Source organism: Apium graveolens, unplaced genomic scaffold (genome assembly GCF_009905375.1).
Source record: "Apium graveolens cultivar Ventura unplaced genomic scaffold, ASM990537v1 ctg8107, whole genome shotgun sequence".
NCBI lineage: Eukaryota > Viridiplantae > Streptophyta > Magnoliopsida > Apiales > Apiaceae > Apium > Apium graveolens.
The window spans coordinates 5,692-24,239 of record NW_027420892.1 but is presented as its reverse complement, the minus strand read 5'-3'; the positions used below and the strand labels follow the sequence as shown (position 1 = coordinate 24,239).

Below are 18,548 nucleotides of genomic sequence, written 5' to 3'. Positions count from 1 at the left end.
AAAGATGACATACTATTTATCACTTATCATGATCCAATCAAGAATAATAAATAAGTAAAGCATATATTATAAGCACAAATTTAAAATGAAACCCTAAGCACGCGGATCGACCTCCGCGGTGAGGTCGCTGGGGGGGGGGGTTCGGGGGGGGGGGCAGCGAGCCCCCCGATGGCGGAAATTTTTGCAAAATCAAGTATCAGAATACTAGAAAAACATGTATCAGAATACTATTCCAGAAGCATGTATCAGTATACACACGATCCATATCCCAGTTACCAAAAACGTGTATCAGTATATATATTTTAAGAGATCGCATACATATGAGTTATGGCAGATCTTAAACATACTAGTATCATCATATAGATCATTAACAAATTCATCATATCATTCATATAACATAACTGTTATCATGGCAGACTCATATAACATAACTGTTATCATGGCAGACTCATCACACATGCATACTTGTAAAAATACAGTAAACACGTAACCAAATCAGCCCCTTATACACGTAGCTCTGATGCCATTGTTGGGTTCCGAAGGCATAAAATGCAGCGGATAAACGTAAATAAAACAAAATTTTGAAACCCAAAAACAGGATCCATGTATAATTATGGGCAGATTATGGAGATAACGAATCATACCTTTCAAGAGATTAACTTTCACGAACTCAACGGAGATCCTAGCTATCACACTTTGTGTCTACCTCTCGGAGAAAACACCTCTATGGTATCCACACGAGCACCTTCAAGAACGTCTCACGAACTTGACTACGGAATGGATGTACTAGCCTCCTTCTTGACGATCTGAATTGCCTCTGCCTCTCTTTGCTGCTAGGGTTTTCTTAAAAAACGTACAAACCTCTTTAACCTCTCATTATCTATTTATAATGACTGATTAAAAAGGCCCATAATAGCAAAGCCCAACCCTAGTAGGTATTGGATTAAATAATAAAAACGAATTTCTATTATTTAATTAATAACTAAGTCATACTTAATTATTATGGGCAAAAACATTCCTTTTAATTTGAATTTATATTATCTCAATTAAGTCTTACTTAATTATAATAAAATTCAAACAATCATCAATTAATTTAAATCCACAATTTAAATTAACTATTCCATTAAGTGCTCTATTTGTGCGACCCTATAGGCTATTATTTAATTGGCAATAATTTTATTCTCTAATAAAATTATAAACAATGAGCGGTATCTAGTAATACATCATTGTTACCCAATTAAACAATAATTAAATCGTGATTAGATAAAACCTTTCGTGATTAATATTTTTCGTGTAATATAATCCCTTTAACCATACATATTATAGATTAAACTCGAGGCATGTATTTAGTCATTCTCTTCAACATTTAATCCGGGTTTACTTGATCCATGAGTAGATTATCGAGATAAATCATTATTTGAGCATGGCCATGCTTTTATAATCTCACTCAATCAAGAGGCCAATAATATCTCTCCTAATTATAGGAGGGTTAAATCCTTTATCTATCATTCATATTTCTCATACGACTCATGATATACCCGATTTCCACTTTTATCATCACCCGATCAAAAGTAACTTTTAATGTAGTCAAAGTATATTAATCCTCGTATAGAAATATAATGATTTCAAGTCAAAGGATCGTTACACCATTATCACTGTGAGTCTTTCTTATGACTTTATTAAACATGAAGAATCTCACTGTGGGTCTGTCCAGTACCATGTACTCTCACATGTACCTATGTATTGACTTTAGTATCCCCATACTTATAACCAATGAGATGTGGTTATCTTGTCAAACAACATACTAGTCTATCTATGTATTATTATTGTCCTATATAATAATACTCAACTAGGGACCTTTAAGAATATGATATATTATATAATCTCAAGTTCAAGTCATGTACTTAAACTATACAATTTGTATCATGATTCTAAGGACATTTATTATGCTAACAAAATATCACAGTAATTAAGGTCATAATAATACATTTATTGAATGATCAACTGACATAAAGATAAAAGAATAATGTATTGCCTCTAGGGCACCTACACTAACAATTGAAACTGTGGTAACTGCTCCAAAGGAAAATGCACCTGTTCAGGGGGAGCAAGCTGATGATCATACCACATCTCAAGGCTCTCAAGAAGCATCAGAACCAGTCACTGGCTCTTCAAGTTCTAATTCATCAAGTTCTGATGAGCCAATTTCTGACAATTCTGGAAACTCTAATTCTTCAAAACCTGAAGGATCCAACTCAAATTCTGGAATCTCAGAGAGCATAACTTCAGGGGTAGCATCGGAAAATTCTAATGGAGACAACATGGATCATGGGGGAGGATTCAGTTCTAGAGATCAACTTCCATCTGCAAGGAAGTTGACTAAATCACACAAACCTGACTTAATAATTGGAGATCCTGAGGCAGGTGTCAGAACTAGAACAACAACAAAAAATGAATGTCTCTATCATTCCTTTCTATCTCAGACTGAACCAAAGAAAGTGGAAGAAGCTCTTCAAGATGCTGATTGGGTGCAAGCAATGGATGAAGAGTTAAATGAATTTGAAAGAAATAAAGTCTGGACCCTAGTACCAAGACCAAAGAACAAATCAATTGTTGGTACAAAATGGGTGTTCAGAAATAAAACTGACAGTGATGGCATAATTATAAGAAACAAAGCAAGGATGGTTGTTAAAGGTTACTCTCAACATGAGGGTATTGACTATGATGAAATATTTGCTCCAGTTGCTAGATTGGAAGCCATAAGAATCTTTTTGGCTTATGCTGCTCACAAGAAGTTTAAAGTCTTTCAAATGGATGTGAAAAGTGCTTTTTTCAATGGAAAATTGAAAGAAGAGGTATATGTTGAACAATCTCCAGGCTTTGTAGATCCAAAATTTCTAAATCATGTCTACAGGCTTGACAAAGCACTTTATGGCCTTAAGCAAGCTCCTAGAGCATGGTATGAGACTCTGGCTCAATTCCTTCTGGAAAGTGGATTTCATAGAGGTACAATTGACAAAACTTTATTCTACCTCAACCATGGAAAGGACTTGCTTTTGGTACAGATATATGTTGATGATATCATCTTTGACTCTACAAATACAAAACTTTTTGAAAGATTTTCCAAGTTAATGCAGTCAAAATATCAAATGAGTATGATGGGAGAGTTGAGTTATTTTCTGGGACTTCAAGTCAAACAAACTGAAGAAGGTACTTTTATCAGTCAATCCAAGTACACCAGAAATCTACTGAAGAAATTTGGAATGCAAGATAGTTCTACTACATCAACTCCCATGGCCACTACCACCAAGTTAGATAAAGATACTGGAGCATCAGTATACATTATCTTTTTTGACATCAGCTTTTCTTAATTGAAAGTGATGTGTAAGAAATTTATAGACCAAATTGTGTAAAGTTTTACATCACTAATTTTTTAATAAAGCGATGTACTCGTTACTAATAGACATTTGTTATAAATAAAACCGATGTCCTTTACTACATAACCAAAACTAAAACATTGGAATAACAAGCATCCATACAAATCCAACCAGTCAATCATTCATATATTTAACCATTCAATCATCCGAAAACCACCAACACCAACCCCATCATCTGCATCAATCATCCAAAAATCACCAACACCAACCCCATCATCTGCATCAATCATTCAAAAACTACAGAATCTACATTACCAAATGTACAACCCCCAGCATTTGTAAACCTATACACCAATCCCAGCATTCATACACTTACATTCTTACTACACAGAACCGTCTAAATTACCTACTCAAACTAAAAATGCACAAATGCACAGGATTATTTTTTAAAAATAAAAACTCAAACATCGGTCCTTGTTATAAAATTGATGTGAATCAACTAAAAACACATGACCTACTCAAACTAAAAATGATATCTAAACCAACAAATGAAATCAAATTATTGGAAAGAAAACGATGTCTACAATGTTAAAACACATCGGTTTGTGCAAGTACATAAAAGTAAAACAAAATAAGACCGATATTAAAGTAGAAGTTTCACACCGCTTCTTAAACTAAAACTGATGTTATAATACATGTCTAACATCAGTTTAGGAAATAAACTGATGTAAAATAAGGACTAAAACATCGATTTGTTTAGGAATCTGATGTCTATTAATTAAAAGTGCTTCCCTGTTATATGTTTAAAATGGTATTTAACCTCCTAAATACCATTTTTGACAATCTAGTTTAAACATTTTATTCAAAAAAGGGCTAATTATACATCAGTTTGCTCAAAAAACCGATGTCTGTGTACATCTTTAACATCGGCTAAAACCGATGTTAAAGACCCCCCCTTTCTCTACACATGCGAAGACATCGGTTTTAAAAGAAAAAAGACATCTGTTTATAACCGATGTCTAAGGGCATTTTTCTTGTAGTGTATGGACTAGATAGATGTCTATAGGTGTCTCTCTCCAATATTCAAAAATTGAGAGAATCTGAGTTGGTTGTAGTGATTGACAAGGTACATATAGTTATTCCAGAGGACACCCAATTGCTTCATGAACTCAAGAAGGCTCAGATAGATACTTTTCCTGAAGCCTATCTCTGTCCTCAGTCTAAGAAATGTAAACTCTTCACTGTTCTTAAGAATTATGTTAGAGAAAACATGAGGCTGATAATGACTCTTCAATCTCATCTAAAATGCAAAAAGTACAAGAAAAATGAAGATGAAGAGATGATCAAAATTCTTGAGAGATACCTTGGAATGCTGATACCATGTTGCCAAACCTACAATACAACTTAAAGGATGACAAGGATAATGATGAGCAGAAGCAAGATGATCAACCACCTTCTGGCTCAAATTCAAGTCAAACTTCTAGAGCAACTGGTAGCAAAGAAAAGAAGAAAGATGAGAAAAAAGGGAGAAAAAAAGAAGAGAGGGGAGGAGAGAAGAAGGAAGAAGAAGGAAGACACCTCAGAACCAGAAAAGCAATCCCTACCAATCCAAATCAACCAAGCTCAACCCTCTAAGCCAACAAAATCAAATATTAAACCACCTCAAACCATAAAGCCTGAATTCTTGTATAAACAAACCGCTAACACCTTACTGAAAATACTAATCACCTCATGCCAAACATCTCTAAAGAAAATCTTCAAACCTACCTTCTGTTAAGCCACCAACCAAAATTCATTACAAATCTGTTGGGAGAAAATCAAAGAACTGCAAGTAACTGAGGGGGCCATCTGGAACTGTTTCAATCAAAATAATTTCCTATCTCTGAACTAGTGCATCTCAAATGAAGACTACTTTCAAGAATTAGCTGAAGAAATGGTCAGAGTTTGGGTTGTAACACTAAGGGAAGAAAAGAATCTACTATCAGGATGGAACCTTCACATTTCTTGGCAAAAAATTAATGGACACATTTTCACCCACAGAGATCAAAAGGGTGATAAGCTTACTGAAGGACAAGGATACTGCAATAAAGGCATGGAGATCTATTTTAGCTTAATGGTTGGTAGAAAGGGAGGAAAGAAGAGCAAGATATAAGGCTGAAAGTGAGGAGTGGAAAAGAAAGTATATTGAGGATATAGAAATGTATATACAAAGATCTGAATATCTCAAGGCAAAGGGGATGAGCAGAATAACCAAGGATGGATAATTTCTAAACATCAAGATTGGCAGATTCTCAAGAATTAGGACTGGTTACTTGGACAGTTATCCATTAGCTGATAAACTGAAACTTGTAGAAGCTCTAAGAGGGACAATAATCATAAAGGAACTGGAAGTACTTGTAAAGTTAAAGAACCTCATTAGAGAAGAAACAGGAGATAAGAAATTTGACTAATGAATGTATCTATCAAACTCAAGAAATCATTCAATGTATAAAAGTTATACTTCTGTCAATTTTTATGTAAAGTTTTATTATTCATTATAGCTTGAGGTTAGTCTTGTTACCAGGCATGGATTTGTAATAAGCAATCTTCTCACAAATTGGGGGAGTTTGTTGTGCAAGAAATGCCTGTACTATAACAAGACTAAGTCAAATTGATAACCCTAAGTAAGTTGTATGATAATCTAAGTTTGCATTTTGTATTATATTACTTGAGTCTGTAAAAATGTCAATATATTAGACTGGAGTAATTTTCTGTAAATAGTATTAAGCCTAAGAATAAACTCTGAAAGAAAATTATGAAGATCATGCCTCAGAGAAAGTATGAAGAAGCTTGGAGTTGAATAAATCCGTGTTAAGAAAAATATTCTAAGTCAAGAAATCTACAAGTCATGGATCAAGTCATATAGAGAAGTCATTCGAGAACTCTAGAATGACTTATCGACAAGTCAAAAATAGCTTATAGAGAAGTCTCAGAGATCTCAAAGTCAAATTTTAGATGTGAAGATTGGAGATATCGACAAGGCAAACTCTCATTAGAGATCTCAGAGATATTGATAAGTCAATATGCCTATAGATAATTCAGAGATATCGACAAGTCTTTTCTACATGCAGAAATTCAGAGATCTCGATAAGCTAAATTATCTTATAGAAAACTCAGAGACTTCGATAAGTCAAAATAACTATAAAATAAAAAGAGATCTCGATAAGCCATTATACTCATCGAGATGTCGAGTTCTCTATATAACAAACTGGAGATCTCGATATAAAACTCAAGTAAAAAATGCAAACCAGTTAAAGATCCAAGATTATTAATCAACAAACAAATCAATCACTGATTTGAAAAGTCTACAAAAAGCAGCTTGAAGAGTACAAGATCAAAGGCCAAGATTAACTGACAAAGTAAAGTCACAGACATGCACGATTTGCAAAGATACACTAAGCCAGAAATAGAAAGTTTTAGTTAACTTAAAGTAGGGTTTAGTACATGCTATCACATGCTGTGTAAAACTTGTGTTTACTGTTCTATAAAGTGAACACTGGATGCTTTGTTTTAGTTGTAACAAATAGATCTAGAAAATCTTGTAACTCTCTCGAGAAAGAAGCTGAGTTCTTTATCAATAAAGAACCCAGAAATTTGTAGCAATACATACTTGATTTTAATATAAAATTAAGTGAGTTTTGAAGATAGTGTGTTCATGTGCATGTTTCATTATTTCTGTTAAAACACTTTATCTCTACAAGGTAGATTACTTTGTTCACCACATCCATAACAGCTCAAAAAGCTTAAAAATAATCCAAAACACATTCACCCCCCGTGTTGTATTTATTACCTAACACTTGATCATGTGAATAATATGTTCGTGAATGTCCTTAACCAAAATTGGATAATTTATTGAAAGTGGGTGACAAGGAAGTGCTCGATTATGTAAATGCGGAAATTTCTTTGAAAGATTTAAAAAGTGTAGAGATAGTTGGAGAAAGGTGTGATATAGTAGGTTCTAAATATTGCACTACATAGTGTGACGAATTTGATGTACTTAAACAAACAGACAAGAACGAGGATGGCAAAGATCACCCAAGAAGAGTCTTGATGATGTTTATAAAGATAGGAACGATGAAAAACATCATGTTAAAGGTGCATCAAAATCGTATTTCGATGATTATTAATTAGTAGATATTTTGCAACATCAAAACTTAACTCAGAGAATATATAAGTTGAGTTCTCCAATTTTCAAAACTAATGCTTTAATTTTTGATGAGTTTGACGTGAATGTAATTTTAATTAGTATTGTATAAGCCATATCAATTTGATTTGAATATAAGTCAGGAAAATAAGATGAAAATATTTGACTTATTAAATAATGATGAAAAGTATATTTTGTATCTATTAGAAGATAAGGGTGTCCTGAGAACATTATATGAATGTTGAATGTTCGATGTCTATTGGTACAGTACATGAGTCCTATTTTATCTATTCTTCCCTTGTCACGAAAAAATCGAACATCGAAAGAAAGTCACGTTAATAAATGCAATCAAACATATGACAGGGCAAAGGAAAGAAAGTCATATGGATCATATACAGTGGATTCTCAAGACATATGACACGTGATATGGCCCTCCTATCACACTTTGCCCATTAGTGACTTTTGGAGACAATAGCAAAGGTTTCACAATGGGATATGGCAAATTGATTTCTGGAAATGTTATCATTGAAGATGTAGCACTGGTAGCTGGTAAGGATTCAAGGTCTCATGTGAAAGTTAAGTCTGCACACCTCAAAATGAATATAGGCTTAGATTTAAAATCTAAATAAATCTTTTATAAATTTAACTTTAAATTTTCTTTACCCAATTAACCTTTTATTTTATATTATTACTAGCTAGTATCTCATAGATTACTTTAATATTTATCAAGTTTTAACTTATTTTTTAATACGGAGTTTCTACTAGAAAGAAATAAATTGTGGAAGATAATAAAATAGAATATGTTATTGGTTTGATAAGATTTGAACCATATATTTTTATTTGTATCTTTAAAGTTATTAATATTAAAATTAAATTATTTTATGTTGTAGGCAATATTCAAACTATGATTTCAAAATAAAAGTAATATTTTTCAAATGTTTATAGGAATCATGGTTTTTGTTAATCAACTACATATAAACAACTAGCCAAATGTATACATATTCATAAAATAAGGTGTATCATTCTATTATAATTAATAAATAATAGAAGAAAAAAGGAGAATATTTATTAATAATATGAAGAGAATCTTAAAAGTACCAACTCATGTCCAAAAAGTAACTTAATATCAACACACACTCACACACACATATTGAGACAGACACACATTGAGCACATTCATGTTCATATCCACACACTCACAATTTACATTAATATCCATATTTATATCTTTATTTTTATCATCAATCTTAGTTTCAAACAAAAATCTCTACCACCTACCTCTCTTATCTCCTATCTTCTATAGGCCTTTTTCATCACAACCACCTCGTTATTTACATTGTGAAGCAATCTAATCAATTTCATCTCTCTTGGCACATAGGCCTTTTTCATCACAACCACCTCCTTATTTACATTGTGAAGCAATCTAATCAATTTCATCTCTCTTGGCACAAACATACAGCTGTATATTTTCAGGTAAATTTACTCTATCACATGTAGATCTGCTCTAACAAATACATGTGATAAAAAATAGGTAGATTTGGTAAACAAACAAGTCCTTAGATATATACATGAGAGTATGTTTTTATCTTTGATTACATAGCACCTTCAATCAAACTTCTAATAACAAGGTGACTTCAATTTAAGAAACCCCCTTTCTTTATAGTTCTTTCACAAGTATCCAGAAACTCTATCACAAGTAAATTCCCTAAAAACAAGTAGATTTATTAATTTCAATAATAATTGGTAATTACTATTTTTTTAATTTTGCATTACATGGATTAGTAATTTGTGTAAATATAAAGATCGTGATAGTTAAGTTTGATTTTTTTTCCCTATATCAACAATTTTAATAGCAACCACCACCATTGTTAAGGAAAACATCCTTATTGTAAGCAAAGACCCCACTTAATCCTTCTATCTCATCCCTTTACAAGTAGATCTGGGAAACATATAGATCCAGTATATTGCGAAAAATGTTCATAATTAATTGGTTATATTTTGTGCTATATAGATTGGTAATTTGTGTAATTATAATCAGTAATGGTTAAGTTTGATTTTTGTTATAATTTGTGTGTGTATATATATGTGTGTGTTTATATGCTAATTAATATGTATGCACTAATTCCCTATAATTCTCAGGATCGAAATGGAGTCCACCTCATCTAACTTGAAAAGGATGCATAGGGAGGAGGGTAGTGAGGCCAAATGTCCTAAAAGGACAAAACAATTATCAAAATTTGAGCAAATAAAGCAAAAATACAATTTTGAAGCCGCTCTCGCCGATTTGATTGTAAGTATGAATCTCTAGATCTAAATACTTGGGGTGATATTTTGTTATTACAATCTAATTTATGATTAATCATTTATAAACTTTTAATTTTTTTTATAATAATCTAATCTATAATTAATCATTTGTAAACTTTTAACATGTCAGGATAATTCATTGCAAGCTTCATGGTCAGATCACAATAACTTCAGACAAATTAGGTATGGAAAACCCTTTGATGTGATTGTTTATATATTTTGATCTTGTGCCTCTACTGTATCTCAATGATTAGCTACATAAGACTCAATCAATCTAAAGAGGTGATTAGGTCATATCATTGTTAAAAAAAAGTAGCATATGTGTATCTTTTAAATCCCTCTGCACCCCTCATTTCTTTAAATAGTTTCATATATATTTTTTTAAGTTATAGAACTATATGTTATATGCACCTTAAAACATGTGTTGGACATAATTGAGGTGACGAAGGAGTACTAATTAAACACCTAATTGTTTGTTTTCATCAATTTTTAACTTGCTTATTCAAATTTTTTGAAGATCTATTATATATAGTTTGCATTTCAATGGTGGTTTAAGTGAACCGAGATTTGATAGGTTTAAGTGGTTTAAATATCACCTAAACATATATTATACTCCATGGTGACCTAAATTTTATTTGCAGTATTGACATCAACAAAGAATTATCTCTATTTTTCACAATGGAACCAGCATAGATTCTAGCCAGGAGACCTCTATTGTGCAGTGGTAAGATGTTGATATGTGTATATATATATATATATATATGCAAATGTTTCTATTTCGTATAATATCTGAGTGGACACATGCAAAAGGTTTGGTCTATAATTTTATTTATAGTATAGCAGTTGCACATGTACCTTTCAAGGGATTTCTGGTTAACATTGACTGCAGAATGTTCTATATGTCGTACTCTTTTGATACCTAATTTTTTATCTTCTACTAATTTCAGGGGCCTAAGTGCCTCTCGAGAGCAGGAACTTAACCAACAATCAGTAGGGGACAGTGATCTGTACTTGACGGTCAGCTATTCATTTTTTATATTTTCATTTTAATAACATTTCGGGTGTATTGACAATTTCTTTGATAAGTGCAGCCTTTATTTGGCAAGTTTGGATATGGAGTAGCTGTTTCCTCTATGCATTTAGGGAGGTAAGCAACTGGAAATTCAGTTTATTGCTCTTTGTGCCTATTGTCATATCTGTATATTTCGGCAACAAAATTCTATATATTGACACTGCAAGAAAAAAAGACTAAATTCGACACGAAAATCTTGATTAGGTTTTAAAATTTGTCTGTTACCTATCTGCTTCTAATTAGGCGTGCCAGAATATGCTCAAACACAAAGGCCTCTGGGGAAATATGTATCATTGATATCGAAAGTGATGGCTCCCTACAAGATTCAAGTGGAGCTCTGATAAAGATGGTAATATCACCCGATTTATGAATTTAATCTTTATGATGTTTAATTTTATGTTTTTTCTAGCTAGTTACACACTCTCAACTTCAATTGACTTGCCATAAAAAATTTAGACTGACGGTGGAATGCCAAGCACCTCAGAAGAGGATCTGATAGAATCATTCAGGGGAAGATTTACAAAGGTAACTGCTGCAGTTTGCGTATATATGTAAATAAGCACCTCCAAATATCTCCTCCATACTAACACTAAACTGACAGGTGCAAATTTTTGATCTTCATATGGGAGGTGTAGGGTTACATAAACTCCTGTGCAGACTTAAGGATATCTATTTCCCTTACATCCAGGTTACTTTCTTGCTACTATACATATTTATTCAGAAAAAATAATAAAGAGCTAGTAGATCTACCTAGCTTTTTATGCTTACATATGTTGAGTTACCACTGGACAGATTGATAAAACATGTGCTCTTAGGGTCAAGCCAGTTGAGTTTCAGGTACAAACCTATTAATCTTATTGCAACATTTTAACATTATATTTGTTGGAGATCTATAATTTAAATCTTTTGAAACCATTTAGCATTTATTGGATTATAATTCCTTATTGTTCTCCAGGTGAATGGCCAAAATTTAGCTTATATAGATGGTGGAAAGGTTTCCATCACTAACTTTCACGCCTGCAGTGGCCCAGAATTCAAATTGCAGCTTTGCTTATCATCCATTCCAGAAGTTGCTGGTAAGTATTTCTTGTGTTCAAGTGTAGGCTACAGTCTTAATAGGTTTCTTAGAAATTAAAATATTGTAATTGCTAGCAAGTGCAAATATGACATTTAGTAATTAAGAATGTTGGTTGTTCAGGATCACCATCATGCACATCTAGGAAAGGAAATGCAAGAATGACATTTGTATACTTTCCAATAATCCAGGTAGATATGTATATACTTATGAAATCCTAGTGTTTAGTTGTATCTCATGTTTATATAGTAAGTTATCTCATTTTAAATTGCTTATCATCAATATTTATTAACCTACTGTTAAAAGAACAATTAAAGATTATTCATTTGACTATTAGAATAATATTTGAAATTTTATTAAAGAGTGGATATGGATCATTAAAAATAAAATCCGGTCCGAAAAAAATCTGATCCGATAATGATCCGATCCGATAAGTAACACATATATGTATTTAGAACGATCCGATCGGTTAACGATCTCATCCGACTTTTTATTTTTTATATATATAATATTATTCACATATAATATAATATATTATATATATATAACATATTATATGTATCTTAATTTTTTGATTATCACTTGTACAACTTGTTTAGGTGTTAACTTTCAAGTATTAAAGTTTATGAGAGAGGTATTACATTGAATTAGATTGGCACCCACGTTGCTTGTTGTAAACAAGATTTACAAAGTGCTTGTATATAAGTTGAAGTCGCCTTATTAAGTTTTAATCTCTGCGGAACTTTTGCTTTATTAGTCATGTTTGTTATCATGATTCTTGTTAATATATTTGTATTTATAATTCAATTATTATAATACATGTTTAAATTGATACATGGTATTTTTTATATAATTTTTTTTTAAAATTATAAACTACTTGGACTCTAATCCATTACCAGCGATCCTAACAGATCCGAATATGGATCGGCCTATAAGAAATCTGATTAATATCCGATCCGAATCTGAATTAGGTAAAATTAAATTGATCACGATATGAATCAAGACCGATCCAATACAAATCCCATCCATTGACAACCCTATATCACTTTACTCAAAATGCATACATAGAGAACTTGTGCAAAAGACTTTTGCTACCTCTTTTTGATTAAATGAGACATCGTACATATGTATATATTTATTTTATATTATTTTATAAATCCAGCATGTGTATTTATTATTTACGAAGGGGGAAGAAAACACTGATAGGATTATTAAAGAGCTGGATGTGAGTGGATATGGTATTGAAGGCTTTAGTTGTGTATCTGTGAGGCGGCTTGGGCGTTTACTTCCAAATGCTTGTTGGGTAAGCTATACCTTCCTATATTTGATCATTTTTAAATTTGTTTTATATATGATGACCGAACAGTTTGCTCCATCATAACTCAACTCAGGCACTACTTCCATTTATGGAGCCCAAGCTCAAAACTGGTGATGAAGCATATAGATTAAAAAGATGCTACTCTAGAGTTAAATGCTTCATCGGTAAGAAAACATATAATATTTATATACATAATTAAAATATCACTGTAGAACCTTAGAGTTTGGATATGGATAGTTTTACATATACACACGAGGGTGTACAAACTATGTAATGTTCAGTAACTTTAGTTTTAACTTTAGTCATATTATAGGTAAACTTTAATTATAACTCTAAGGTCCTGCTTACATAAAACAAATTATAACAACAAAAAGAGAGCTGGTTTTAAATTACCCCAATTCTGATTGCAGAGACAGATGGTGGTTTTTTCCCAACACAATGCAAGGTATGTAATTAAATAGGTACACCGTACAGCCATGTTTGCTACTAATTATGTAGTACATTTGACATAAAAATTGTATACGGCAATTTGGTAGATAATTGTTTTTATATTTTAATGTAATCTTAAGTGATTTTGTTTTCTAGACTGACTTGATGCATGAAGATCCGTACACGAATGCCTTGAAGAGCTTTGGTGCTCAACTGCCTCGTGACCACCAAGGTATTAGTGTTGAAACAATCAACCAATTGTACATCCCGTCTCATCTTTTACCTATCTTAATTAATGCAATAAAGCTTTTCTTATCTTTTCTCATGGACTTACAGGGCTACATGTCCAAATTCTTAAAGAAGAAAATATATGGTCACTTCCCCAACTGGAGAGGCTGTATAAAGACTGGATCTTGAACATGCATACCAAGTTTGACGAGGAAGTTGTCTGCAACGACCAAGAAACTGTAATGGCCAATGTTAATCCTTCAAATAAATGGTTACTTGGTATTACTCCCCATGGTGAGGGTGCATGCAAGATAATTATTTTATTATTTAATTTACCAAGATTCATGTTCTTTTTCTGGTTAATATTTATGGCTACTTCTTACTATAATTTAACCAATACTTTTTTAACTATAGCAATTTCTCTACTATGTATATATATGTAGTTGTAAGGGTTTGCAAAAAAGTAAGCAGGAAAGGAAAATTGTGGCAATCAGGGCAGAAGATCAAAATTTGGAAAGGAGCTTCTGCAAAATTCCAAAAGACAAATACATATGCCACCATAGATTACATTCTAGTAGAAGGTTTTCCTGGATCTACAGGTGGTAAGTAATTGAATAATTGTATTTATGCTTAAATTCACTATCTCTTTATTTTTTATTATACAGTAAAAATGGGTAATACCTGCATGCTTAATTATAGAAACAATAAATAATATTAGAAGCCTGACTTATTTTTCATTTCTTTTCTCCTTCAATTATTTGCTTTACAAAGGGGAATCTTATTTTATTTGCAGGTACGCGATTATAAATATAATATTTTTTTCTATATTTTTGCTTTTTTATAATTTATTTATAGTTTATTATATTTCTTTTGTCAATGAAAAGGAGAATAGATACATAGCATGACATGGGATGTCAAGTAATAAAGAACAGTAACGAGGAGTATATTATAATTAATATTCGTCAAGCTGTTATATTACCGTTGAGAGCTATTGACTCCAGAAAGGTTTGATATCTTTAATTAACGCTTTTAACATTGGTGGTATTCATTCTTGAGAGACTATTTTGCTAATGGTTATTTTCACATTAGGTTGAAGAGGTTGACTCTTTTGGATGGAATAAAAAAATTAGCAACCAATTAGAAGATCAACCTCGACATGTTATCTCCGGTGTGCGTGATTCTCCCCCAAACATGATGAATGTTTCTTTTTTAAGGGAAGAGACGGTAAGACAAATTTGTACTCTCTAAAACTTGAATACTTATGAAATATGTGTATTTTATTGAATTATTTATATTATGCTATATCACCAACAAAGAGCATATATATTATAAACTGATAATAAGATCCAATAATATATAACTATAAATAACCTCTTTAAAAGTCGTGTAATACTTTTAAATATGTTTACGTTCTATCATCAACTTATTTTCTAGTGAAAAAAGCGTCAATGAAATCTTTATAAAGCTTTCTTAAATTTATCTATAGAAAAATATTGCAGATGATATAGGATATAATTTTATGATTTTCTTCTTTCAAGTATCTTTTTCCAAGTTCAAATACATATATTGTGCTATCCTGCTTTGGAAATTCCAACTTATCATGGGCTTATATGCTACAGCCTTCTAACAATGGACTTCAAACGCAAAATAAAGAGACTTATTTGTGGGAAGAAAATCGAAGGCTCAAATCTCGGTAGGTGAAACAAATGATTGGAATATCTGAATAAGTTGAATTGATCAATTGTATTTGAAGATTAGTACATCGATAAATTATTAACTTAGCTATATTGTATTAAATAGAGGGCTTAGTAACTTATTATGTTGTAGATATATATACAACAATGTGAAAATCATGAACTGCATTGACTAAAATGAAAAGCAAAGTGGAGTTACATGAAAAATCTTCCCCACTACTAATTTAACCTCCTCCACTAATTAGAGTAGACATATAAAGTTCTGCAACGTTAATTATGTTAACCATGTTAACCGATTGTTCCGCGTCATCCTTGGAATTTGTTTTTTTAGATGCCAAATGCAGTGACTACTGCAATAGTGAATGCTAGTTCAATATGTTGAAATGGATATATATTCTGTATTCAACTCATGTTGTCTTAAAAGTGAATATATTGTCACTGTGATCACAGCTTAGATGCTAATATTTGGGCATCATATACGAAAATATGATGCCCAAATATTAGTCGGTTATCTGGTCACATGTCGCATAAACGTGTGTTTAAATTCAGATATAAATTACAATTTGTAAGTTTTACTTGATTTGTATATCAAATTTAATAGATTTTTGAAATTTTGTTCTTCTTTAGATGATATTTCTTAATCTGCTAAACTTTTAATCTCCTTATTTATCCTATGTAGGTTACTTGACTATCAGAAAAGTGAGGAAGCTCTTATTCTAAGGGTATATATATTTCTTAGCATGCTAGAAAAAATAGAAAAATCAATTAGTAGAGATAGATGCCACTAATTCAATTTCCTTGTTAAATATACATAACTTTTGAGTAAAACTTACATACCTCCTTTTTTTTACAGGAACAAGAACTCAGAGACAAACTTGCTAAGTCACAGCAGGAGTATGATGAGCTGTGCCCCAAAGTATTGTCAAACTATTTAAAAGACTACTGTTGATTTATAAATGTATATATATATATATATCAATTATCTGTCATGTGAAATCTTTAGTTCAGGTGGAAATTTTTGTTGTAGATTTCGATACCAAAATCTATTTACTAATATAATGTAAAAAACAAACTGAAACCATATTTCAACAATATAGCTCAAAGTTGCAACTAAAGTGTGGATTTGCTCATTTTACTGTATTACGCTATTGAACCCATGACACATGTGTGCAAACATATGACCCCAATCAAATGAGTTAAATTCCCATTTCATTATATTTTGATAACATAAGCATTGAGCTACATACTTGTTTCTTCATTTTGGGTAACTAAATTTATACAATAATTTAATATTATTCTAAGACTTGGTTAATTAGCTTATTAGCAAATAATAACTTTATACTCATGTGCAAGAGCGGTATTATAATTTTTTTAATTTATAAAAAACTTTATAAATTAAATAATTAACTTGTTGACAATATATAACCATATTAACTGTTGATAATATCTTACCATATAATAATATATTAATTATTATCGAGACTCGGGTAATTAACTCACTTTGATATACCAATTTTATACTAGTGTAACAGTCAAGGGTATAATCAAGTCGAGTTAGTCGAAAACTGTGACACTCGAACTCGATTAAAAATGTTCGGGTTCGAGCACGAACTCGAGTTCAACCAAACCTTAAATCTCAAACTCGAAACTCGGGTCTTAAAAATTTTGATAGACTCAAGTTTTTCTTTAGAAACATTTAATTTGTAATTACTATTTTGTCCCCGTATTTAAATAAATATGGAAAAGTATATTACCATATTATAAAGAATTTATATACATTAAATAAATAACTTATTGATATTATATTACCATATTAATTTGTTGATAATATATTACTGTGTAATATTAATTTATTAATTATCGAGACTTGGGTATTTAACTCACTTCCATATACTAACTTTATACTTGTGTACAACAACCAAGAGTATAATCGAGCCGAGCCCAGTTGAAAACTACCAGTCTTGAACTCGATTAAAAATATTCAGGTTCGAGTATGAACTCTATTAAAAATGTTCGGGATCGAGCACGAGCTCAGTTTCAACCGAACCTTAAATCAAACTCGAAACTCGGGTCATAAAAGTTTTGATATTAACAACATAGAAGTTTTAAATCTTCTATATTGTTAATATTGTTTTCTTGGTTTTGAGATTTTCTGTTATAAAGCTATTATACATGGTTTTTAGGAAATTACTTTGGTTCTAGAAGAACTAGAGAAACTGAAGAATGTGAAGAAGAAAATTCTTAAGCAGGTTCCACTACAACAAATCTATCCATTTACGACGGTTTTTTGAACTGAAATTGTCGTAATTGAGCCATTTATGACGGAAAAAAATCATCGTTTTTGGTCGAGTAGTAAGTTCGTTTTTTCGTCACAAGATAAAATTGCGTCGCAAGTTAGAAAGTAGGGCCCATGTGTTCAATAAAATAATAAATATACTTACGACGAAAAATATTGTCATATGTTTAGAACTTACGTAAGATAATATTGTCGTATTTTTAGAACTTACGACGGAAAAAGCGTCGTATTAACGGAAATAAGAATTAAAAAAAATGTCGAAATCTGGAAAATACAGATTCCTTTGAGCATCGTTTTGGCAACTTCCGGCAGCACCAAACTCAACAAAAACATCATTTTTAATGCAATTTAACATGTCAAATAACTATAAATCTATGAATCATGAACGAGTTTAACCATTCAAAGAGTTCACGCCGGAAAATCTTGACTTCCGACCAACAAAGCACAGTTAATCATTACACTAAATGTCCCGGAAATACAGAAGTTACTAGATTTAACCATCAGGAACGTGAAAATCTTTTGTAAACTGTAAATGGAATACAGAGATGGACAATACGTGCAATCACCACAAC

The 18,548-nt window shown here is 31.6% G+C and overlaps 1 protein-coding gene across 1 annotated transcript; it reads left to right on the top strand.

The window, feature by feature from the left end:
* Positions 1 to 11,404: 11,404 nt before the first annotated feature.
* Positions 11,405 to 17,929, top strand: LOC141704667 (structural maintenance of chromosomes flexible hinge domain-containing protein GMI1-like; the record flags this gene model as incomplete). Its single annotated transcript, XM_074507867.1, has 14 exons — positions 11,405 to 11,461; positions 11,729 to 11,773; positions 11,892 to 12,012; positions 12,135 to 12,202; positions 13,198 to 13,314; positions 13,403 to 13,493; positions 13,740 to 13,774; positions 13,915 to 13,990; positions 14,095 to 14,280; positions 14,430 to 14,588; positions 14,758 to 14,779; positions 16,360 to 16,402; positions 16,534 to 16,596; positions 17,864 to 17,929. Coding segments are annotated over exons 1-14 (1,149 nt in total), but the record flags the coding sequence as incomplete, so codon positions are not given.
* Positions 17,930 to 18,548: the final 619 nt, after the last annotated feature.